The 24,944-nt window shown below is 43.4% G+C and overlaps 1 protein-coding gene and 1 long non-coding RNA gene across 2 annotated transcripts in view; both read right to left on the bottom strand.

Annotated features, from left to right (window-relative positions):
• The window catches only part of LOC126254689 (nanos homolog 2), a 69,004-nt gene extending 45,618 nt beyond the window's left edge, over positions 1-23,386 (bottom strand). Inside the window, exon 1 of the mRNA XM_049955333.1 lies at positions 23,286-23,386. Coding sequence (XP_049811290.1) covers positions 23,286-23,337 — 52 coding nt within the window. The 5' untranslated portion in view covers positions 23,338-23,386. The remainder of the gene's footprint in view (positions 1-23,285) is intronic.
• Positions 1-24,944, bottom strand: part of LOC126254705 (uncharacterized) — a 294,775-nt gene that overhangs the window by 193,168 nt on the left and 76,663 nt on the right. The window lies entirely within an intron of this gene.

Below are 24,944 nucleotides of genomic sequence, written 5' to 3'. Positions count from 1 at the left end.
ACACGACATGCACGCAAGGCATTATGTGCTGGACATCCACCGTTTTGATACCACATAAGCATCCTGGTTCTTAGTGGTACTTCATCCAGAAGAGGAAGAATTCATCTGAGGAAGTTGACGTACGCTGTGTCGTTTAGACTACCATTGATGAAATACAGGCCAATAATTGTAGTACCACGCATCCTACACCAGACATTAACTCTCCATTGACACTGATGTTCCACCAGTCTAAGCCATCGTGGTTATCGCTAGACCAATAATGCATGTTCCTTGTATTTACCTGTCCTTTGTTTGAGAAGGAACATTCATCGGTAAATAGAACATTGGATAAGAAGTTCGGGTTGGCGAGGGTTTGCTGCTATGCGAACTGATATAACTGTACACAATTCTGGAAATCATTCCATGTAATTCTTGATGTAGGTGTACATGGTAAGGACGGAACCAGTGACAAGTAAGAATACAATGTACACTGGTTTTAGGAATGCAAATCTCATGTTCAAGCTGTCGTGTGCTCACATATTGATTCATACCAACGGAAGCGAGAACTGTAGCTTTGGCAGCTTCATATGTGAGAGTGTTACAACAATTGCATTGTCGTGGGTTGAAACTTCCTGTTTTCTGAAGGGTTGCAACAAGACGAGGAAAGATCCATCAGGAAGGTGGGTTCTTGTCAGGATATCACTCTCTGTACAGTTCTGCTCCCTGCGTAGCATTTCACCTACCTTCAAACAACAACAACAACAACAACAACAACAAAAGAAATGTTATGTCAATGCAGTTTGTGGGAAGGACAGCCTTTACTGTATGCCTACACTACACAACAGTATTTAAAAGACTAAACTACTGTACTAAATGTACCTGTACATAAGAAAACAGTATTGCCATTACTGTTCTGCTAACTTACATTCCCCACAGATGAGTAGCATTTCTACCTTCTCTTCGTTTGTGTACATTCCACTCTTACAACTCTTCAACTGACGATGGTTGACAGAATAACTGGTGTGGATTCTACTTATGTTTACATTTGTCCTCTGTCACCGTCAACACTTTGATGTGTTCCGTTACCCCGAGTACCTGCACTATGCACTGGGAGTGTCAACGTCAATGTTGTGTTATGTAATTAATAAGGTCTTGTTTCAGTGAAAGGTACACTTTTGATACATTTTTGAATATGTCTTTAGGAGAAGAAATGCATGACCGAATAAAAAATAAAGGTGCCATTTTAAAAAAGTCATACCACTGTTCATATCTTTATAAAAAACAAATCTACAACGAAGACAATCATACTGATTGATGTCCCCCTGACAGCTAAAGAACATTAGCTTTAAACATTTTGTAATTTGTATCTGGACAAACAGTTACTTAGGGTGGTCAAGATAAATGGGACACCCTCTATACTAAAACACTGTGCAGGGAGGCCTAAGAAACAAAATGTAGGGGCCTGTTGATGACTAGTAGCTCTGCTGTGAAGAGACTACATGATCCAGGCAATAAATGGTGTTTTAAGCCAGTAGGAGCATGTGCCACCTTATCTATCATCTTAGAAACCTTCAGTATGGAAGATGGTGGCACCCTGGAACTCTCCAAGAACAGAATGTACAAATCTTAGGACCCTGGAAAAGGTTGGTCCTAATCCATGGTCTAGGCACCATCCAAGGGGTTCGGTTGGTGGGGAAACACATGGGGCGTACTCCAGTGAGTGGAGAAGGATATCCCAACAAAGGGAAGTGAGACGCATTCGAACCAGCAATCCCAACTGTGGGTGGCTAGCAGGAAGGAGACATACTTCATTTGCAAAGAGGACAGAGTACACAGGATGGTCAGGGAATCAGTGAATGGCGATTGCGTAAGAAACCAGGAGTTAGCTCCATTGTATTTGATGGGGAATCTCCACTTCTGCAAGGAGACTGTCAGGAGGACTAATGCAAAAGGCTCGAATAGCCTGATGCATCTCACAATGGTGAACAGCGTGAAACATTTTCAGAGTGGAAGGACGCGCTGAGCCATAAACCTGACTACATTTATCTACTATGGACAAGACCACAGCACAATAAAGATGGAGGAGAGTAGCATGGTCTGCACCCCAAGATGTGTGGGCCAGGAGGTGGAGTGCACTAAGTTTCCGCATGCACATAGTCTTCAGGTGGCAAATATGGGGCACATGTCAGCTTTTTATCAAAACTAATGCCCAGGAAACAGGACTGTGCTACAACATCGAGGAGCTGGTTGCCTACATAAAGTTCTTGATTGGGGTGTACTGTGGGTCACTGACAAAAATGCAAAGGAGGGAGAAAACTGGAAGCCACGGGAGACTGCTCACGCAAAAGCCTGTCAGATGGCACCTTGGAGCTGGCACTCAGCAGATGCTACAGAGTGGGAGCCACACCAGATGCATAAATCATCGACATACAATACCATGTCTTGTGAAGAGGCAAGAGCCTGTAAGACTTCCCATTCAGTGAAGGGTTCATTAGATGGTTCAGTATGGTGGGGGTTGAAACGGAGGAGGAGGAGGAGGAGGAGGAGGAGGAGGAGGAGGAGGAGGAGGAGAAAGGGGGGGGGGGGCGTTCAACTCTGCATTTCTGCCAGAGAGAGAGAGCAGGATAGGAAGGGGACACTGAAGCAATTGCAAAGTGTGTTGCGAGGTGTTCTGCAAGGACCAATGGATCGACCCTGGACAGTTTACTGTTGCTGGCAGCCCAGAAAGCTACAGAGCTTGGACCAAACCTGCATGGAAGAGGCATACATCCCAAAGGAAGAAACAGCATTTCCAGGATTCATTTTTACTCTGTTTAATAGGGTAACGACCCCGTCATTTAAATCGCTGCAGCGCCCATTGGCAGTCCTGGACAGCAACTGCTATGCCCTTAGTCCACCACGATACCGGTTGACAAGGGGATCTGCGGATAAGGTGACATCAGTGCCAGCAGCATGAAGAATAGTGGTGGAGATGCCCTGCACAACTGCATCAATGCAATTCGAGAGGTGTCGAAGCGCACAGGAGACATATATAAAAGCCAACTGATGCTGTGGAATGACCAATGTGGGGGCCTGTCTGCCTGGTTGCAGCAGGGAACCAATAGAATCGCCAGAAAGCGGTCACTGTCACGAAGATCATCATTGGGTGATCCATGTACGAAAGCCACGAGATCAGGGGATGAGATAGTGAGACCAATAGCAATAAAGGTGCCATGAGCAGCACTAAAGTCAGTACAGGAACTGTCATTGAGGGGAGACAAATCAGTCTGTAGTAAGTTGGTCAATTAGGGTGGTGGGCACTTACGTCCCCACGGAGAAGAAATGAGGGCAGGAGTTGCTGGATTAAGGCAGACAATTCAACATAAGTGGCCTTCCTGGAGGGAGGTAGACATTGCAAATGCTGATTGCCGGTGTTGTTTGGACTGACTACTATTGCTTCCAGGTTGGTATGAAGAGGCATCAAGTCACTAACAACATTGGAGTGAACCAAAGTGCAGACCCTCCAGATGCTATCGCAGGGTGGCATGGTTCAGACAGAAGCCCCGATAACCACGAAACACTGGAGAGTTGTTGTTATGGAAGTGCAATACATAGAACAGGATGGTTGGTTGGTTGGGGTTGAAGGGAGCAAACAGCAAGGTGATCAGCCCCTTGTTTTAAAGGTGGTCCACTGACATATTTACATCTCACAAGAGTCATAATGATAAAAGGTAAAAGCCTAAAATAACATAAAAGTGCAGTTGTGTTGTCAATGGTGAAAACAAAAGGAGGGAAGTCAGCAAGTGGGCAACCCCAGGGAGGGGAGTCCGGAATCTCCAAAAACAGCGTACAGTGGGAGACACCCCAACCCTCACCACCCTCCCCCTACTCCAGAAGGAGATTAAAAACTTTAAAACTTTCACAGAGGAAACAGAACCAGTTCTACCATCCGGGAATCGTCTGCCAATATTAAAGGTAAAGTGCGGGGGGAAGTCCATACTTAGCACGCAGAGCCAAAAGAAGGGGGCACTCCACCAAAATGTGCGCTACTGACTAGAGGGCCCATAACCACAAAGTGGGGATGGTTCATTACGCAAAGGAAAACCATGTGTCAGCTGGGTATGGCCGATGCGGAGATGATACAGGGTGGTCGGGTCTTTTCGCGAGAGGCAGAAGGAAGAATGCCACGAGACAGGTGTCACCTTACTCACACAAAGTTATTGACAGGGAGGTAGCCTCCCAAGAGTTGGCCCATGATTGTGCGAACGATTAGCAAGCTCATTACCTGGGGGTACCCAGATGGCCAGGGATCCAAAGGAAGTCAATGGAACAAGCAGCATGGTGAAGATCAGCAAGATGGTCATGGATGGCTGAGACCAAGGGATGGCAGGAAAAAACACCAGTCAACAGCCAGAAGGCCACTTATTGAGTCCACACAAAACAAAACGCGGTTGAGTTGGGATTGTGTAATAAAGGTAAGGGTCTGGGAAATTGCCATCAATTCCACAGTAAACACCCCACATGTAGGTGCCGGCAGATGATTTTGTGTGTCAACAGAGGACGTGAAGGCATATCCCACACAATCAGCAGATTTAGAGCCATCAGTGTAAAAAACAACAGCATCCAAAACCTCTTATAAAATTCGGCAGAAGAAACAACGGAACACCATCGGGGAATGGAATCTTTCAGACATCGGCGGAGACCCATCTGAATTCGGGGCCGAGGAACTACCCAAGGGGGGTGTTGGGGAGGGAACTTTGGAGACGGGGCAAAGAAGGAAGCTGAAAATCACAGCAAAGAGACTCAAGGTGGAGCCCAACCAGTAAACCTGCCCTAGGACAGGAATCAGGTGGGTGACATCCATGGTCTGAAAATAAGATAGAATAGGAAGGATGAGTGGGAGAGGAACGGATAGTAAATGCATAAGAAACCAGAAGCCGGGACCGCCAAACAGAAAAGGGGGAGATCGCAGCTTCAACCAGGGGACTATCAACAGGGCTAGTAGGGAAGGCACTGGTGGCCAAACGGATACCACGATGGTCGCGGGATCCAGCAGGTGCAGTGTGGAAGAAGCAACCGAACCATAAACTTGACACCGTAGTCCAAGCGAGACAGCACTAAAGCCCGATAAAGGTGGAGAAGGATGGAGCAGTTCGAACCCCGAGAGGTATGGGCAAGTAAGCGAAAGACATTAAGTTTACGGAAACATCCTACATTCAGAAGTCTGATATGAGGAGGTAGAGCTCTGGATAGGGGTGGATCGTAGAATGGTGACAGAAGTGGACCACACAAGATTTTAAAGCAAATAACAAACTCTTAGAGGGTCACTTGTAGAGGCATTCCGCACAGCTGACTGGAGCTGCCGTTCTGCTGAGGCCATCGAAGAGTAACTAACCCAAATGCAGAAATCATCCAGATACAGAGCAGGCGTGACCCAAAGGACTGACAGAGGCCCTAAGTCCACCTATAGCAATGAAGAAAAGAAGTACACTCAATATGGAACCCTGTGGGATGCCATTCTCCTGGGTTCATGGAGAACTAAAAACAGTAGCAACACGAACCCTGAAGGACCGAAGGAACAGGAACTGGCGGATAAAAATCGGGAGTGGGCCCTGAAGACTCCCACTCATGAAGGGTAAGTAAGATGTGATGGCGCCAAGCCATGTCATAGGCCTTGCGAAGGTCGAAAAATACTGCAACCAAATGGCGGCACTGGGAAAAAACCTGCCGAACTGCGGATTTCAAGTGAAGTAAATTATCCATTGGAGACCGTCCCTCTAGGAAGCCACACTGGTAGGGGGACAATATATTCTGAGATTCGAGGACCCAACTGAGCCGATGGGCTACCATCCTTTCAAGTAACTTGAAAACAACATTTGGCAGACTAATTGGCCAATAGCATTGAACAAATAGGGGGTTCTTAGCAGGCCTCCCCAATGTTATTCAATCTGTATATTGAGGAAACAAAAGGAAAATTTAGAGTAGGAATTAAAATCCATGGAGAAGAAATAAAAACTTTGAGGCTCGCCGATGATATTGTAATTCTGTCAAAGACAGCAAAGGACCTGGAAGAGCAGCTGAACGGAATGGACAGTGTCTTGAAAGGAGGATATAAGATGAACATCAACAGAAGCAAAACGAGAATAATGGAATGTAGTTGAATAAAGTGGGGCAATGCTGAGGGAATTAGATTAGGAAATACGAGGCTTAAAGTAGTAAAGGAGTTTTGCTATTTGGGGAGCAAAATACCTGATGATGGTCGAAGTAGAGAGGATATAAAATGCAGACTAGCAATGGCAAGGAAAGCGTTTCTGAAGAACAGAAATTTGTTAACATCGAGTATAGATTTAAGTGTCAGGAAGTCGTGTCTTAAAGTATTTGTTTGGAGTGTAGCCATGTATGGAAGTGACACATGGACGATAACTAGTTTAAAGAAGAGAATAGAAGCTTTCGAAATGTGGTGCTACAGAAGAATGCTGAAGATTAGATGGGTATATCACATAACTAATGAGGAGGTATTGAATAGGATTGGGGAGAAGAAAAGTTTGTGGCACAACTTCACTATAAGAAGGGATCGGTTGGTAGGCCATATTCTGAGGCATCAAGGGATCACCAATTTAGTATTGGAGGGCAGCGTGAAGGGTAAAAATCTTAGAGGGAGAGCAAGAGATGAATACACTAAACAGATTCAGAAGGATGTAGGTTGCACAGGATAGAGTAGTATGGAGAGCTGCATCAAACAAGTCTCAGGACTGAAGACCACAACAACCAGGCTTCAGGACACGAACCACGATGCTATCCCTCCACTGAGAAGGGAAGTCACCCTGGAGCCAAATACAGTTAAACACCCGGAGAAGATGTTGCCGTTGTGGAGCACTGAGATGTTGAAGCAGTTGGTTATGAATGGAGTGTGGGCCAGGGTCCGTATCAGGAGAAGACGAAAGTGCGGAAAGAAGTTCCCATTCAGCAAAAGTTTCACTGTAAGATTCTAACTGACAAGTGGTAAAACCTATGGGGGAAGCTTTGGCCCCCTGTTTCTGGTGAAGGAAAGCAGCCGGATAGGAGGTTGATGCTGATGCTATTGCAAAATGGGTTGCAATATGTTCCACAAGAATCAATGGGTCTATGCAAAGGTGCAAACGCTATCCAGTAGGGAAAGGCCCAGCAGGGTAGACTGCCGATGGCAACCTTGGAGGGAGCAAAGTGTAGCCCACACCAGTGACAGGGGGACAGTAGAACCTAGGGAAGAAACAAAGTGTTCCCAACACACCTGTTTGCTCTGTTTGAATACATATCGGGCTTTGGCATGAAGGCGTTTAAAGGTAATAAGATTGACAGCGGATGGGTGCCTCTTAAGGTGTTGCAAAGCTTGACGGCGATCACAGATGGCAATAGCAATGGTCATACTCCACCACAGGACTTGCCGGCGACGAAATGCTCCAGATGAGTGTGGGATAGCGAGGCTAGCAGCACAAACAATCGCATCAGACACGTCACGTAGGACATTATCAATACAAAACGTGCTGCCCTTCTTTAAACTTTTTTGATGTACTCTATCAGTCCTATCTGGTAAGGATCCCACACCGCGCAGCAGTATTCTAAAAGAGGGACAAGCATAGTGTAGGCTGTCTTCTTAGTAGATCTGTTACATTTTCAGTGTGTCCTGCCAATAAAATGCAGTCTTTGATTGGCCTTCCCCACAACATTTTCTGTGTATTCCTTCCAATTTAAGTTGTTCGTAATTGTAATACCTAGGTATTTAGTTGAATTTATGGCCTTTAGATTAGATTGATTTATCATGTAACCGAAGTTTAACGAGTTCCTTTTAGCACTCATGTGGATGCCCTCTCACTTTTCATTATTTAGGGTCAACTGCCACTTTTCGCACCATTCAGATATCTTTTCTAAATCATTTTGCAATTTTTTTTTGATCTTCTGATGACTATTAGTCTATAAATGACAGAGTCATCTGCAAACAACTGACGACATCTGCTCAGATTGTCTCCCAAATTGTTTATATAGATAAGGAACAGCAAAGGGCCTATAACACTACCTTGGGGAATGCCAGAAATCACTTCTGTTTTACTCGACTTCCCATCAATTACTACGAACTGTAACCCCTCTGACAGGAAATCACAAATCCCGTCACATAACTGAGAATATATTCCATAAGCACGCAATTTCACTACGAGCCGCTTGTGTGGTACAGTGTCAAAAGCCTTCCGGAAATCCAGAAATACGGAACTGATCTGAAATCCCTTGTCAATACCACTCAACACTTCATGTGAATAAAGAGCTATGATGATGAAACGGTGAGGACAACAAACACTCAGTCATCTTGAGGCAGGTTAAAATCCCTGACCCCGCTGGGAATCGAACCTGGGAGCCTGTGCTCAGGAAGCGAGAAGGCGACTGCGAGACCACAAGCTGTAGACAGCACATCTGGAGTTTTGTTTGTGTGTTGACAGATGCTTCTGAATTAATGGTACCGCCTCTTGGCATAACATCAATGAGAATCACACCTCCATTGTCCCAGAACACGGTGATCATGACCACACTGGCAGAAGCAGGTGCTTTGAATTTTTTCCTCTGTGCAGAGTGGGAATTGTATCTATAGCTATGACGCCAAGGCATAGGTGCAAGTTTGTAGGTTGGCACTATGACACTGACACCGACGATAGCACCCTCTAGCCGGCGCTGTTCAGTTCTATGAGCGCCACTGCAAATGCTACACATTTGATTTCAAGGAGACGACCTAACAACATTGTTTCTATTTCACAGTGAGCTAACCACTACTTGTAACTTTGAAACTTTATGTACATCTTCGCACCTACATGCTCATCTGTACGCAAAGTTACGTAGAGGTGATTTTAGTTCACACTGCAGTGCCAAGAGTTCTACCTCATCTGCTCCTCCTAGCTTCCTACATTCGGCCCACCCTTCAGTTTTCAGGAGCAGACCCACGCACCGCCTTCCAGGCGGGATACAAAAGCTGGCGACGAGGATGGGATTTTTTTTCCTCTCCTATCATTTCCTTTTTTACTCGGTACTGCTTTCTTTTCATGCTAGCCTCGGTAAAGGCTTTCAATTGTGTAAACCATGGCTTTGCCACAGGAACAGGCTTCACTGTCCAATCTTTTACGTTTTCAGGCTCAGCAAATGACGCAGCTGCTCGCTGCCATAAATGGACTGGTCAGGCTTCGCTGTCCAATCTTGTACGTTTTCAGGCTCAGCAAATGATGCAGCTGCTTGCTGCCATAAATGGACTGGTCAAACTACAAACTGCAGCTACTTCGGCGCCTCCAACACCAATGCCTGTACCGGCGCCAGCGCCATTTCGTGTTTTCAATCCTGACATTGAACGCTGGCCAGAATACATCGCCCAGCTCGAGGCACACTTCGCAGCATACAACATACCAGGTACAGAGCGGCTTGCCTTTTTCCATTGACAACGCGGGTGTTGTGTTGTACCATGTGCTCGTGAAATTGTTTCCCAAGACCCGCCCAGAAACTAAAACTTACGATGAACTGATTGACGCTTTGGACTCCCACTTACGTCATAGCGTAAATGTGGTAGCTGCACGCTACAAATTCTTTCGCCTCCGGCGTGGCCCTACTCAGTCCAATAAATCTTTGTTAGTGGGCCTTCAGGGACTAACATCTGATTGTGACTAATTGCTCATGTGGATGCTCATATGCAGATATAATGACTGGAGATGCTATTGCGCAGAATGTGGCGGATCATCACATCCGCGAGCAAATCCTCAAATTGAAAAACTCATCTTTGCAGGAAGTAGTGGACTTGCTAGACAGACAAGATACATTAGACATGGCTACTTCCGCATTCAACATGACCCAAGGTGTGTGTACTGTTAGCGCGGCACAACACGTGCCCTCCCGCCCGGCCAGCCATGCCACGTTGCTTGCATGCACGTAAACAAGTTTCACGCCTAGCACCTACTCAGAAACTGAAATCATGTTCGAACTGCTTTCGTGTCCACCCACAGGACAGTTGCCCATCCTGTCAAGTGCAGTGTTATTTCTGTAATAAGAAAGGACACGTGCAAGCTGTGTGTAGTAAGAGAAACTAATTCACAACTTGTTTCCCATTCGCGTGACTCACGTGGGCGTCACCCCAACGGCAACTGCCATGATCATGATTCACATCAGCCTATGGACATTAATGCCATTTATTCAAAGCCTTCTGCTTCATGTGTGTCAAGATCTCATCGCGTTGACCAAGTTTTGCCAGACACTTCCTCTCGCATTCATTCAGTGCGATTCAAGGAAACTGACTTTGCACATTCGTGGACATTCTGTTCGCATGCAGCTGGACACTGGTGCGTCTGTTTCTTTACTTAACAAATCGACGTATGACTTTCTTGGTTTGCCCCCGCTTCGTCGTTCGCATTCCACGATGACTGCATTTACTGGACAGGAAGTCTCAGTGTTCGGCGTGTTTAGTCTGCAAGTCATGTATGGTGCAATGACCCATACAGTGTCTTTCCATGTGCTCCGCACTAGTGATGCAGAGAACATTTTTGGCATGGACGCATTTAAACTTTTTGGCCTCGCAATTCAGGATAATGTACTTCACATCAATGCTAGTGACCATGCAGACAGTGTTGCCACATTGTGCAATCATTTTGCTGATCTCTTTTCTGTTGGCCTTGGTTGTGCCATAGACTTTGCAGTGCATGTTGTACTTAAAGACAATGCCATGCCTATTTTCTGGCACGCATCCCGGTACCGCACGCACTGCGTGACGCAGGTTGCTGAACTTACGCATTTGCAAGACAGTGGTATCATTGAACCTGTTTCTGCTTCACCATGGGCTTCGCCTAAAGAGTGTGTGAAGTAACCAGTCATCTCCATTTTTTTGCTGACAGTCTACAGTAAATCCCCAGGCAGTGGTAGCTACGTTTCCCTTAGCGCATCCTGAAGACAGTTTTGATAAGCTTGGTGCAGGAAAATTCTTTTCCATGATGGACTTGTGAGATGCATACTTTCAGATTCCGCTTGACAAACAATTGCAGCGCCATTTTGTGATCAACACCCTCCTTGGATTGTTCAAATTTCACTGCTATTTGGTTGTGCTTCGGCTCCTGCTATTTTTCAGTCTTATTCGCAGCAGTTGTGTGCCACTGTCCCTGGTTGTTCCAATTATCTGGACGATACAGTTGTATCAGGTCGCACCCATGATAAACATTTGTAGAATTTGTGTGACTCATTTACCATACTTTTGCGAGGATGACTAAAGTGTAACAGACAAGTGCAATTTTTTTCAAACTGAGATTCAGTATTTAAGACATATGATTAATGGACAGGGTATCCACTCCTCACCGTCACATCTCTGTGCAATTCGAGACTTGCCAGCACTCAGGAACTTTAAAGAACTTCAGTCTGTGTTGGGCAAAATCACTTCTTATACTCAGTTTATACCGAATACAGTGCAGATTGCAGCGCCTTTGCATCACTTTCAGTGTCAGAAGTTTCCTTTGGTTTGGTCTTCAGAATGTGATGCTGATTTCCACAAGTTCAAATCTCCTTTGTTGAGTGATCGCCGTTTGATTCCTTTCGATCCCTCCAAACCAGTTGTTTTGGCTCTCTTATGCATCTGCTCACGGCATTGGACCAGTTCTCTCATACCGCATTGATTCTGACGATTGCCCGATCACTTTTGAGTCTACACTGCTCAGCAAAACTATTCTCAAATCCAGAAAGAAGCTTTAGCTATTGTCTATGGAGTGAGAAAGTTTCAAGATTTTTTTTGTACGGTCGCAAGTTCTATTTGGTCACCGACCATAAGCCTTTGACGTCATCGTTCCACCTGTCAAAGCCAGTTCCAACCCATCTGCACAAAAGTTGCAACATTGGTCTGTTTTTGTCCAACTACAATTACGAAATCTTGTTTCGACCTAAGGCCCAGCATGGCAATGCTGATCCTTTGTCTTTTCTACCTATCGGACTTTAAGTGTTTGATTCTTCCGAATTGTCATGCAGGTTTATTGATTTGCAAGATAAGGAATTAGCTGCTGGTTTTCCGGTGGATTTTCGTCGCATTGCTGCCGCTGATGCTTCTTTGCAGATTCGAGATCCGCTTGTTTGACGTTACTTTGCGCAACGTCATAACTTGTCTGTACACCGCGGTGTTATCTTGTTGCGAACTGATAATGATCAGTCTCGTGGTTGTACCTCGTTCGTTGCAGTCTGAAATCCCCCGTTTACTGCATGTGAGTCATTGGAGTATAGTGCAGACGAAGCAATTAGTGCGTCGTCACTGCACTTTGGTTGGCATTGATAAACATATTGAGAATTTGCTAACTGTCGCTCTTGCACGGAGCATTAATCTGCTCCCCACCAGCGATTCTTTGCATGGCTGACTCCTACTGCGCCTTGGCAGTGCGTCCATATTGATTTTGGGGGTCCTTTCAGGGACAACCGCTGGTTGATAGATATTGATGTGTACAGCAACTTCCCTATTATTGTACCTATGTCTTCTTCTACATCTGCCAGTACTATTCAGGATTTGACATCTATTTTTTGTATTGAGTACCTTCCTTAACTTATTGTCTCCGACAATGGCCCCCAATTTGTGTCCTCAGAGATTGAAGCATTCTGTGCTGCTAATGGCATTCGCCATCTGACCTCAGCCCCATTCCACCCCCAGTCGAACGGCGAGGCTGAACACTTTGTGCGTACGTGTAAGTCACAGATGAGCAAAATGCGTGCAACGCACTCTCGCGAGCGCGCGCTCTGGACTTTCCTTGCTTCATATCTCTCCCAGCCATGCGGCACCCATTCCCAGCGGAATTGCTGCATGGCCATGCCCATCGGTCGCTCCTGCAGCTATTGCACCCACTGCCGTGTGCCCTCACTGCTTCGCCTCGTTCTGGCTCGAGGCCGCATGATTTTGTGTTCTATCACGTTTTCTCTGGCAGGCAGCGCTGGGAGCAGAGGCGCATTCTTCGCCAGCTTGGCCACGCCTTATTTGTCATTTCTGGTCCCTCCGGCACTGTCAAGCGACACCGGAAACAGATCTGTTTGTGCCGTCCTTGGTTTTCTGCCACTGGTTGTTTACCAGCAGAATTGGAGGCTTCGCGGATTCCACCGCCCACAACTCCTCCACCGACTGCATCTCCACCGCTCGCGCCTCCATCGCGGGCGCACCTGCTGTCGTCGCCGCTGCCAGTCAGGTCAGCTGCACTGGACGGGCACCTCTCACCATCGCCATGGCCCCACCTCTGGCCGCCGCCGTGTTCCTTCGCGGTGCTGGAACCGATGGATGCTGAGGCTGCCGTCGCGTCGCCCCTGCCGTCGCCCATGGAGGTCGTTGCTTCGCTGCCTCATCCGAGCATACCCGGTGGCGGTGCATGGCCTGGGAAGGTTTTCCACAGGGCGTTTTCCTCACCCCCTCATGAGCAATTCGGGGTCGCGGCTGGACGGCACGCCTCTGCAGTTCTGCTGTCCACCCCCTCAGCTGCGCCACCCCTGAGTCCCTCCACCCGCCGTCGGAAGCCCTACTCAATGACTGTGCGTTATTTCAGAGGGGAGGGATGTGGTATCAATAGCTACAATGCCATGGCGTAGGTGCAAGTTCGTAGGTTGGCGCTACAACACCAACACAGACGACAGCGCCCTCTAGCCAGCGCTGTTCAGCTCTATGAGCACTGCTGCAGATTCTACCCATTTGAGTCTGAGGAGACGACCTAGCAACATTGTTTCTATTTCACATTGGGCTGACCACTACTTGTAACTTAGGAACTTTATGTATGGCTTCGCACCTACGTGCTCATCTGTACGTAAAGTTAAGTAGAGGTGGTTTTAGTTCACACTGCAGTGCTGAGAGTTCTACCTCACCTGTTGCTCCTAGCTTCCTACATTTGGCCTACCCTTCAGTTTTCAGGAGCAGACCCACACACCACCTTCCAGGCGGGATGCAAAAGGTGTGACAGCCGTTGATGGTCTCCTCGACCCCTGCAAATTGTGGAGCTCTGCCAAACCACCTTCTGGTGATCTCACCCTCCATTCGCGCGCGTGTGTGTGTGTGTGTGTGTGTGTGTGTGTGTGTGTGTGTGTGTGTGTGTGTGTGTGTACTCCCCCATGTGATTCAGAAGAAGGCCTTCTGGTTGATAGTTTAATTGTTTGTCTTTTGTGTGCCTATCAGCAACTCAACTCAACATCTCAGCATTACGTTGAGTAACAATACATCCTTTTCATAATATTGTCATTCTATTCAAGGATTATTTGTATTTTAAAATCAGAATTCCTTCTGTTTTCATCTGCACAAATATTTCTCTTCAGTATTTTTTTTTTTACTGTTGCATGTCTTTCCTTAATGCTGCTGTTCTTTTTGTTGCTTCATCTACTGCCATGCCAGAATTGCATACTAACAGCAAGCTATTGAGTACAGATTCTAGTCCTATAATTTTATTCCTATAGATGTTCCAACTAGGCACTGATTTAGGTGCTGTCTGAGGTAACTTGCTTCCATTTGGTTGCATTCTAAAATCTTTAGTGTCCTCTGGTCGGTCGTTTGGTTTCTTCCTGCAGTTAAAAGGAAGCATGTAAAAAGTTGAACATCGGCCTTTCAACACAATATGTATACTAAATCATCCTGACGGATTCAGCTACAACAGCAAGAACTGCATTGAAATCGACCCTGTACCTTTTAAGATTACCTCGAAGGGGCAAAGACGCGGTTGCTAATTTTTCTTTATAATAAGTAGAGAATAACAACGTAATGTAACTGTTGTTCCATTTTTCGATTTGGCACATACTACTAAATATACAAGGGTCATTCAGTAAGTATTGCCTCACTTTTTTTTCTCAGAACATTTATTGTTAAGAGTCAGAATTTGGTGACAATATACACCAACATGTCTTGTCCATGTCCTATTTTTCTACATAGTCTCCATCACGTTCTATGGCAATATGCCAACACTGGAGGAGCATGTATTCTGTGCTTGTAAAAGCAATTGTCCTGCAGGCGTAGCCATGTTTTCACTGCATGACTAACACTCTTCATCTTCAAAGTGTGTTCCCTACAGAGAATCTTTAAGAGGCCCAAAGAGATGCAAGTCCGAGAGCGACAGGTCTGGACTGTAGGATGGATGAGGCAATGATGTCCAGCCCAATTTGACGATGTGTTGCTGGGTTCTCAAGACTTGTGTGTGGGCATGCATTATCGTGTTAGAGCAAGACTTTAGTTGGATTCTTGTCCGATCGAACACGTTTGAAGAGTTTCTTGAGTTTATTCAGTCTTCAAGTATATCTCTGAATTGATGGTTGACACTCTTGCATCACATTGTGATGAAGCAAGCTGGGATATTTTTACTTCCCCTCTTGTTTTGCCCTCTGCCTCCTTAAAATTCATTTTTTCATGTCTGTCTAATTACCATTAACATACATGAGTATTATCTCCATTTTCATAAAAGAGGAAGGTAGCCCCTCAGTTTTAAAGAATATAACACCAGATCTAATTATGTGCTTAGTTTTATGTATGCAATTGATTTTCTATTTATTTTGATTATTCCTAGTTAATACTTTCATTATAGAGTGAAATCAGTGATTGTTTCGTAACTTAAATTCTATTGTTAACGTATAAACAAATATAAATTCTGTAATAACGATAAACATTTGGAAGAACACCTAACAGTATTCTTAAAGGATCCATTTGGCTCTATTTGTAAACATGTTCGCAAAGCCAGCCCTTAATTCCAAAGTAGTTACCAGTTTTGTCCGAAGTATTGCTTGCATAACTATACCTGTTAATTCCATCATTTAAACAAATAATTTGGCCTAACTCTTCTAGTAGAAGAAAACTGTTAAAAAGACTGAAATGTTCCATGTTTTCAGTTAATTGAATCAGGTCTGTTTTAATTGTAATTTCTGTAAATTAAACATTGAACAATGTGTAGTTTCATTGCCTATTATTGTGATGATATATACAGATCTGCATTTTGATCCCGAGTAACTCCACGACCAAGTTTTAGATGCAGAACCCATGTTGGTTAGATCAACAACAATGCATCAACTTAAATTTGTAGTAAGTGTTACTCCAATGTGTGTGTGTTAAAGCGAAGACAGTGTCTGTTCAATTTATTTGAAAGACATATGTGTCATTAGGTTTTTACAGCTCGTAGATGTTCAACAGTTAACTATTGTAGCAATATGTTTATGTTTACCTGCAAACTATTAATGATGCTTATCGAAAGTTGAACAATAGTGCACTGGCTATAACTATTATTTGGGGGTTGTGAACAGTGAAAGTAAAGAACTGTGAAACGCAAATGTGCACCTGTTGACTACATCATTTAAAGTAGTCAGTGTTTAACTTCAACCCCCATTTTTCAAACAATATAGGAACGCCGTACTTTGACACAGAGGACCATCAACGAAGAAATAAAGCAGGCGAACGTCACAACAGCCACACGAAAGACACCATCACAATCCCAGAAGACTGTCACCGTGACTTTTGCGGCAGAGGGGGTCATATTTAATTTCTTCTGTTGTTGTGAATGAGGATGACGCCACTCCATGGACTGCCTTTATGTTTCTGGTGCAAAGTAGTGCACCCAACTTTTGTCCCACATAACGATCCATGGCACAAAGGCCTCTCCGTCTGTCTCAAAATGCTCCAACAATTCAGATGAAGTGGCCTTCCTTTGTGTCTTGTGGTCCACTGTGAGCATTCATGGAACCCACCAAGAGCACTTCTTTGAATATCCAAGAGTCTCAATTATTGCAAACGCACTTCCAATGCTGACCGACAACTGTACACAATTTTAGAGTTGTGATGCGCTGGTCGGCACGAATAATGGCATCTGCACAATTCAGCTTGTCTGGAGCAGTGGCTGTGACATGACGTCCTGAGTGTGGCTGATCATGGAGCTCTGTTTCTGCATTTCCTGAGGCTGTAGCTTTCTTTATCCATTAACCAACTGTGCTATCAACTGTAGCATCGCCATAATCTGCACACAAACGTTTATGAAATGTTCACCACGGTTTCTTTTTCCGCACACAAGAATTCAATAACAGCATGCTTGAGCCATGGCTGGCTTGCGTTGATGCCATTTGTTCTTTGGCAGTTTGTCGCAATCGAGTGGCGTCTTGTTTCTCCTTGAGTTACTACCATAACAAGTTGCTGACTTGCCTGTCAGTGGCGGCAGCAGCAGCACTTATCTATACTAGTACTGCTGTACCATCTTTGGTGTGACCACTATATTTCTGTGTGGTGGTGTGTGTGGCAATCAGTCGGTTGGGAAAGGGCAGCAAGGAAGTCTCCGCTGCACGAGGTCAGGCCGGGACCGCTGGCGGCATGCACACGCAGCTGGATTGTGAGGCGCTAGCTGTGAGAGCTACAAAGTTCATGGCCCACCGAACCTGGACATTGAGAAGTTGATCAGTTAACCTGTAAATCTTCCTGTGTGGTCTAATTATTAAAATGGTTGTTACTTATTAGTGAAGTGCACCAGCCGTATTTTCTGCCCTGCGGCTGTTAATGCCCCAGTTACCTGCCCTGGTCGTTAGCGTAGTTTTCCGGCAGTCCTTTTTCCTCACCGTGTTGATGCTGTCAGACATGGCATGTAGTTCGACAGCCTTTCAGTTGTTTGTTCATATTTTTTTTATTAAGAGTGGTTACTGGAACTTTGCTGTTTTTAGACGCCAATTTTGAAGACTTAGTGCAGCTGATATTTTTGTCACCAGCTGATGTTTTCCATTGTCAAACCGTTGGTTGGTTGGAAGGGAATTGATTAGGTTGTTGGTCGGTCCTTCAGCTGTCCCTGGGTCGGGTTGCCATCCGATTATCTATCTTACTCTTGGCTGCCTCTCTCACCTCACCTTATGGTAGAGCTGCCTCCTCAGGCCGACCCTTTGAACACTTCTGAACGCCGCTGTTCTGTTGGTTTTAGATTACGATTTTCATTTTAGTCTGATGTACTGTGCAATGCCATCAGCCGTCCATTAATTTAGTTTGTTTTAATTTTAAGATAAGGCCTTCAGCCTTCAGTTTGAAGATTGATTTGTTTAATAACTAAAATTTTGAAAGTTTGTTCTATAACTTGTGTTCAGGGCTTCAGCCATTCTTTTTTGCTATGGTTTTAAGCCTTCGGCCCATGAAGTATCTGAAGTTTTCTAACTAGGCCTTCAGCTGCATTGTTTTAATTTGATCCCTTTAAGGCAGTGTGTAATTAAGTGGTTCTTGGGGAAAAGTTTGTGTTTTGTGCAACTAGCAGTAAAAACCATAACCTGATCCACTCTGTCCTGCAAAACCAGATTTCAATGCTGTTTGTAACTTGAGTCATTATGTAGACACCACTTTGATGCTGTACTGTGGCTCTGCAATCTGCCAGAACAGTTCGAAACTTCACCAGTGCACAGAACATCAAATGTGAAGCACTAACAAAGACGTCTATGAGCCTCATATTTGTAGTGGGAAGGAAATTTTAAAATAATACAAAACCTACATTTATGCCCATGGGTTCTAATTGTATTGGTGAAAAAATTTAAGTTTCTTTTTCATCGGCTTTATTTGCAATTTATTTGATTTTTCAAATTACCTTCAAAATTTTCATTACTTTTCAAACTTTGCTAGAAGGTGTTAACTTCATCTTGTATATTTTGTCCATTTTTAACAGCATAAGCTGTACACACAGTTTGTCCAACACTCAGCTAAAGTCACATTTTGACTGAATGGTATTAACACTTGAAGAGACAAAACCAGATAAATGGCAGTTTATCCCAAAGCCTCAGAGGCAGTATTGTCTTGTGACATACAACATAGGCAGCCAACATGTGACATCGTAGGTACAGCATGCATGAACAATCATCACACCAGGCGGCTCCACGTGCCAAACGATACTCACAAATTTAAACCTTAGTAAATAATAATGATAGAATGGGTGAAGTTTTAAAGTTTTTCATCATCATTTAAGTTTAGTTGGAATACAAAACAAAACTTTACACATATAACGTCAAGAAGCTCAAGACTATCCCATTGTAGCACAGTATCCCGCTTTGCCAACCACCTCCCTCCCCCTTAACGCGGAGTTATTTCATGGATGGGCCCTTGTTTGGAACTGCACAATAAATTTCTCCTTTATTAAGGAATATGATGTTTGCTATGAATTAATTTGAAGCCTGTTCCAATATTCCCATAGCTGTGTACTTTACTGTTTGGAAACTTAACAGTTACTGTAACAGCCATATTCAACATTGGACCATTATGGACTCAAAGATTAGATTAGATTCAGTTTTCGTTCCACAGACCCAAGAAATGAGATGATACTCGTGGATGTAGAACATGTCAGGAAGTATAACATAAAACATTTGAATATAAAACTTACTACCCCGATCATTTGTCAGGAGATTGTCGAAATAGATGACTACAATAAACTGGAACAGCTAACATTTACAGAATTAATACGTTGTCAGAATGAAACATTGTTATGCATTATTAATAAACTTATCATACACAAATTACCTATCTTGACTGTTGTGACCAAGTGCTATCAAAACTGAAATCTAACAAATTTTTACTTAAGCTGACCTAACAGTCTTTATTAAGACAATCAATAGAGTAGGAGGCATTGCGTATCAAAAAGTCAAACTGTTTAAACCATGCTTTATCTGGAACCAAGTTTTCAATGGTTCCTCACAATTTATTGAAAATGTGTGTTCCTGGATATTGGACCCTTTTTGGACCAGGTAAGTGATTTTAGGTCTTTATGTAGATTGTTCTTATTCCTAATATTGATACTATGTATTGAACTATTGGTTGGAAATAGAGATATATTACTTGCCAGAAATTTTATTAAGGAATAAGTATACTGAAAAGCAGTAGTTAGAACACACAGTTCCTTGAACAGATTTCTACATTATGTTCTTGAATTTACACCACAAATGATTCTTATTTAGCCTACACACTTTTGCACACTAAAAACTTGCTCAGTTTGACGTGTCACCACAGAATATGATCCCATATCACATAACAGAATGAGAGTAAGCAGAGCATGGAAGTTTTTTGTATTTATATCTCCTACATCTAACACAATTCTCACTGCAAATACCGACTTGTTTAGGCACTTAAGCAATTCTGTGGTATGCCCTTCCAAACTTAATTTATTATCACATTGTAATCCCAGAAACTTAACACTGTCAACCTCTTCAATCTGCATGTCTTCATATGTTATACACACTGGGAGGAAATCTTACAGTTTCTGAACTGCATGTAGTGAGTCTTTTCAAAGTTTGATAACTGTGAATTAACTTTAAACAATTTGTTAATGACAGTGAAAAGTTTGATTAGCAGCTGTTTCCAAATCTGTGCTTGGCTTGCTACTTATTGCAATGTTTGTATCATCTACAAACAAACAAACCTTAGCGTTCGGCAATGTAACAGGTGGTGATTGATGTACAGAAGAAAAAGCAATGGGACCCAAGATGAAACCTTGAGGAACACCACATTTATTTCCCAATCAGATGAAGACTGACTGCTTACTATACAGGTATTTTGCAACAACACCCATTGTTTCCTGTTGGATAAGACAAACCATTTCGCAACACTGCCAGTGACACCATAATATTCTGATTTACTTAAGTGAATGCTGTGGTTCACACAGTCAAAGGCTTTTGACAGGTCACAGAAAATGCCAGTAGGCTCTAATTCATTATCTAATAAATTAATAAATTCTCACTGTAGTTGTAAATAGCTTTCTCTATATCAAAACCCTTAAGAAATCCAAACTGTAACTTGATCATCAATACTTGCAGTCAGATATTTAAGGACATGCTTGAACACAACCTTTTCAAATATTTTTGACAAAGCCAGCAAAAGTTAAATTTGTCGATAGTTTAACAGTATCTCTTTATCCCCTTCTTGTAAAGAGCTGTAACTTCAGCATATTTTAGCCAGTATGGAAATGTTCGCAATAAGAGATCGACTACAAAAATAACTTAAGATAGAACTCAACTAGCATGAGCACTCTAACTTAAGTAAAAATAAACCGTATGTTTCACTTCTTGTTTTTCTTAATGGCATGACTTGTCCCACAAACATCTGCAATCTTTAAATTCTTCCAGACACAGTCGAAGTTTCGTCCGCCTCGCACTATTTGAACATCCTGCGCGCCGTGACAGAAGAACTTTTGTCGGATTGGGTAGCTGGCACGACAGCATGACCAGGCATGATTTTTGGGGGGGGGGGGGGGCGGCGGCGATTGACAGTCGTGTGATGGTACTAGAAAAAACCGATCGTCGGTAAGAAATTGGTCGGTTGCGCTCATACACACGTCCAACTAGTCGGTCGATCCGTGTGTGAGGCGTTTATCTCACAAAGTGACTAATATATGGCAGGTGCCGGTGTCTTTGGGACCACTACGATGAAACCAACTTGCGTAACATTACTTTTCACCATTATTTAATTGCAATTTAAATCTTCCTGGTTGGGGTGTACTAAAAGCCTATAGTATTTTACTTTTTGGTACACACAATCACATACAGATACTTTGTTCGTTCATTTAATTGTACATATAAACTATTAGATAATTGAATTTTTCATTCTGAAAAATTATGATCACTATAGCAAGTTTTTTTTTCCACAAAATTAAATCCGTGAGTTTGAATTTGCATCTACATAATTTGCACTCTATAGATACAAAAGGAAGTCTACAAATTTGCACTCAATGCTGGATCTACACTTTCCTTTACCACAACTCAGAACATCTGATTATAACTAAAAGTATTTTATTGGACAAGCACTCACCGCTGGCCTGAAGTTCCTTCTGTTCGCTGGCAGAATTGTTATCACTGGCTATTGCAAAATCTTTTTCGTCTGTTTCCTGTTTCCACTGACATCCTCCACCCAGCGATTAACATCAAACTTAAAATCATCGAAATTTACGTTTCTGCGGAACATTTTGTATTACACTACAGAAAACAAAGTCTGTTGCTCACAATTCGCATTGTAGGAAAGCACAACGGATGTTAAAACAGTGCGATAATGCAACCAACTATGAATCACGGCAGGTTTGGTGATTTAAGGAGGGTAAGGAGTTATAAATGAACATTATGCCCGCACTGACATTTGAGAGAGAGTTCGATCATTCTCACTTGGCCCCAGAGTACATACCTCGTAATGCCCAATTTTACCACCTTGTCTGAAAAGGAACAGGTCTTAGAAAAAACGGGCCACCTGGCAGTAAACCGCATTGCTGACGGACGGGAAGGACATGATAAAAGCTTCTACCCATATATGCGCTACCGCCTAGAAAGAACTTTTACCGGCAAGACAGTGCACACAATCCTAACAAACTGTAATAAAAGAATGGCTACTTTTCTTCGTAGCTACACTATGAACCTGTAATATCAGTGCCCAAGCGAAAATTATTTATACGAGCTAATACCTTGTCACTCAAATGTATCTTTGAAGTTCAGAGACGAGAGGGGCCTCTTAACTCACTTTACGTTTGTATAGTAACAGATACTGTTACTTTGATTATGAGCCTGTAACGTTTTGAAAGCTGTGCAGATTTTAGCCTGTTCTCACCTTTCTGTAGTAGGCATCCGAGCTCACGACACGATATTATTCATTGCTCTGTTAAGTCTCGTGGTACACGAAATTTTACGCCTATTTGATTTCCTACATTTATTTGCGACAAATTGTGAGGAGCATTAAATGAAGCCATTTAAAAAATATCAACGAAAAACTAATTCCCTGCCCTTATCTTACCCCACTTTGTAAATGTTACATATTATTTCTGTTTGTGTTTGCCATGTCCGATACTATTGTAAATTGGTCTATGGACGAATAAATAAGTTTGTCTAATTCATTCACGAATATACACCGTAACTTACTTTTAACGTTAAAGGCTATTCTTTATCAAACTTGTGTATGTCTGCACACGATACTGCTGCGAGATTTAGGACACGAAAGGTACCAATGTAATTTAATATTTTTCCCCTTGCAATTGTTACAGAAACAAATCTTGACTGCTAACTTTCATATTCGGGGGTACCACAAACCGCACTGATAACGGAAACCTGAGTAATATCTTGGCTATCTGTGGCTTGTTTTGTTCCAAGTTACATGAATATGTCAACAGATAAATTTTACAATGCATCTTAAACCAATACTTCGTACACGCCTACCAGCCGGCGTGTTGCAACACAAGTTGCAACAATTATGGCTGTCCTCGATATTTCATTGTCTATAGAGTGCTGCAGAAATGATGACTTTAGCAAAATAGTTCCTTAATGAGAACTTTGTTTCAGTTAAAACAAGTTCCTAATCTTTCCCGGTCATACTTTAATCTGTAAATGCTTACCATCACTTTGCGGCAGCTGCGTATAGGACAGAGAATTTCGTATCATGTCCATGAAGTCGAAGCTGGCGCTGTAGCAAGGATGGTGAGTTCTACTGTGGGCCCACATCGGTCAGCGTCTAAACTCAAAATGCTTTGTACTGCAAGTTCCTTGCCAAACGACGCAGTTTGACGTTACAAGCAGACCACTGGGGCTGGGGGCAGCAGCGCATTATGTTTACCGAAGAAAGCCGAACTGCTACGATCTACGACGCGACGCGTCTGTACTTACTCGCAAGATTGTTACTGTATAAAAAAAAAAAAAAGGCTAGCTTCATTTTTTTTGCTCGAAGTTGCCAAGTAACAGTAGAATATTGTTCTTCTAATGGGCATTTTGGGGCAAAAATTACACAATAAAATGAGAAGCTGCGAGAAACAACACAGATGCGATAATTTCAGGAAAGATATTAGTGCATTAGCGATTATATTTGTAATGCATTATCCTGATGCGGACGGGACGAGTTAGCAGCTACGAATGGGTGTAAAAAGTATTGGGATACATTTTACCTTTTCTACCCTGACTTCCTGCGACAAAACCTTTTTTGCTAGCATGTAGCATGAATTGAATAAACCTGGAAACTTATTTCTCCTTACCTTCATGTAGAAGGGTGTGTCAGGCCCTCAACTGAGGGTGAATTACTAGGGCATTTCAATATTAACATACAAATAGGGCTGAGAATTGTATATTATTTGACATTTATTTACAAAAACAAGCCTTTCAAACGGAAATAAGTCGCAAATGAACATAACTGTGTGCTTCAGATTCACAACTTCTCAAGCCGTAAAAAAGTCTGAGAACTTTCTGCATTCATTTCCATGAAGCGTGTCACCATTAAAAACCTACACCTTGGTGCCGTGTAACACGCAATCCACACCAGTCTGAAAAATTGGGAAGTGGCGCAAAAATAAGACACTGCCATTCAAATTTTTTGCGGGTATCTAAGTTTCGATTTTCTGTGATTTTCCTAAATTTTGCTTAACGCAAATGCCAGATTGGTTCCTTTGAGAGTTCACGGCAGAACGACTTCCTTCCCTCACCCCAGCCTCTGCTCCATCTCTAATTACGTTGTCGCAGAGGGGACGTTAAACCCAAATCTATCTTCTTTTTCGGACTGAACACGGGAAAGAGTAGAGAGAAAATGTATCGCACGTGGAAGTGCCACCGATCTGGAAGGTAAGTATATGGAACAACTGGGCAGTGCACTGTTTGCAATTAATTTTGTGACAGACAAATTGTGTAGCCAACTTTAGGCGATGACGAAGGTACAGCTGACCGGTGAAATGGAAAACTTCCTTCACAACTATAGACAGTAGTATAATGCTCCAATATGTCCCCAAGAACTTATCTCTAAATTCAAACCGAGCGAGGTGGCGCAGTGATTAGCACACTGGACTCGCATTCGGGAGGACGACGGTTCAATCCCGCGTCCGGCCATCCTGATTTAGGTTTTCCGTGATTTCCCTAAATCGCTCCAGGCAAATGCCGGGATGGTTCCTTAGAAAGGGCATGGCCGACTTCCCCGTCCTTCCTTAATCCGATGAGATAGCATGTTGTCTATGCTTCACGTCGCGCTTAGTGTTCTTCTCTTGAACAATGTTTCCGGATCTCTTTCACAGAATCCT

This window comes from Schistocerca nitens, chromosome 1, assembly GCF_023898315.1.
Source record: "Schistocerca nitens isolate TAMUIC-IGC-003100 chromosome 1, iqSchNite1.1, whole genome shotgun sequence".
NCBI classification, from domain to species: Eukaryota; Metazoa; Arthropoda; class Insecta; order Orthoptera; family Acrididae; genus Schistocerca; species Schistocerca nitens.
Note: the sequence above shows the minus strand (reverse complement) of the source record. Positions and strands in the feature narration are given on the sequence as shown.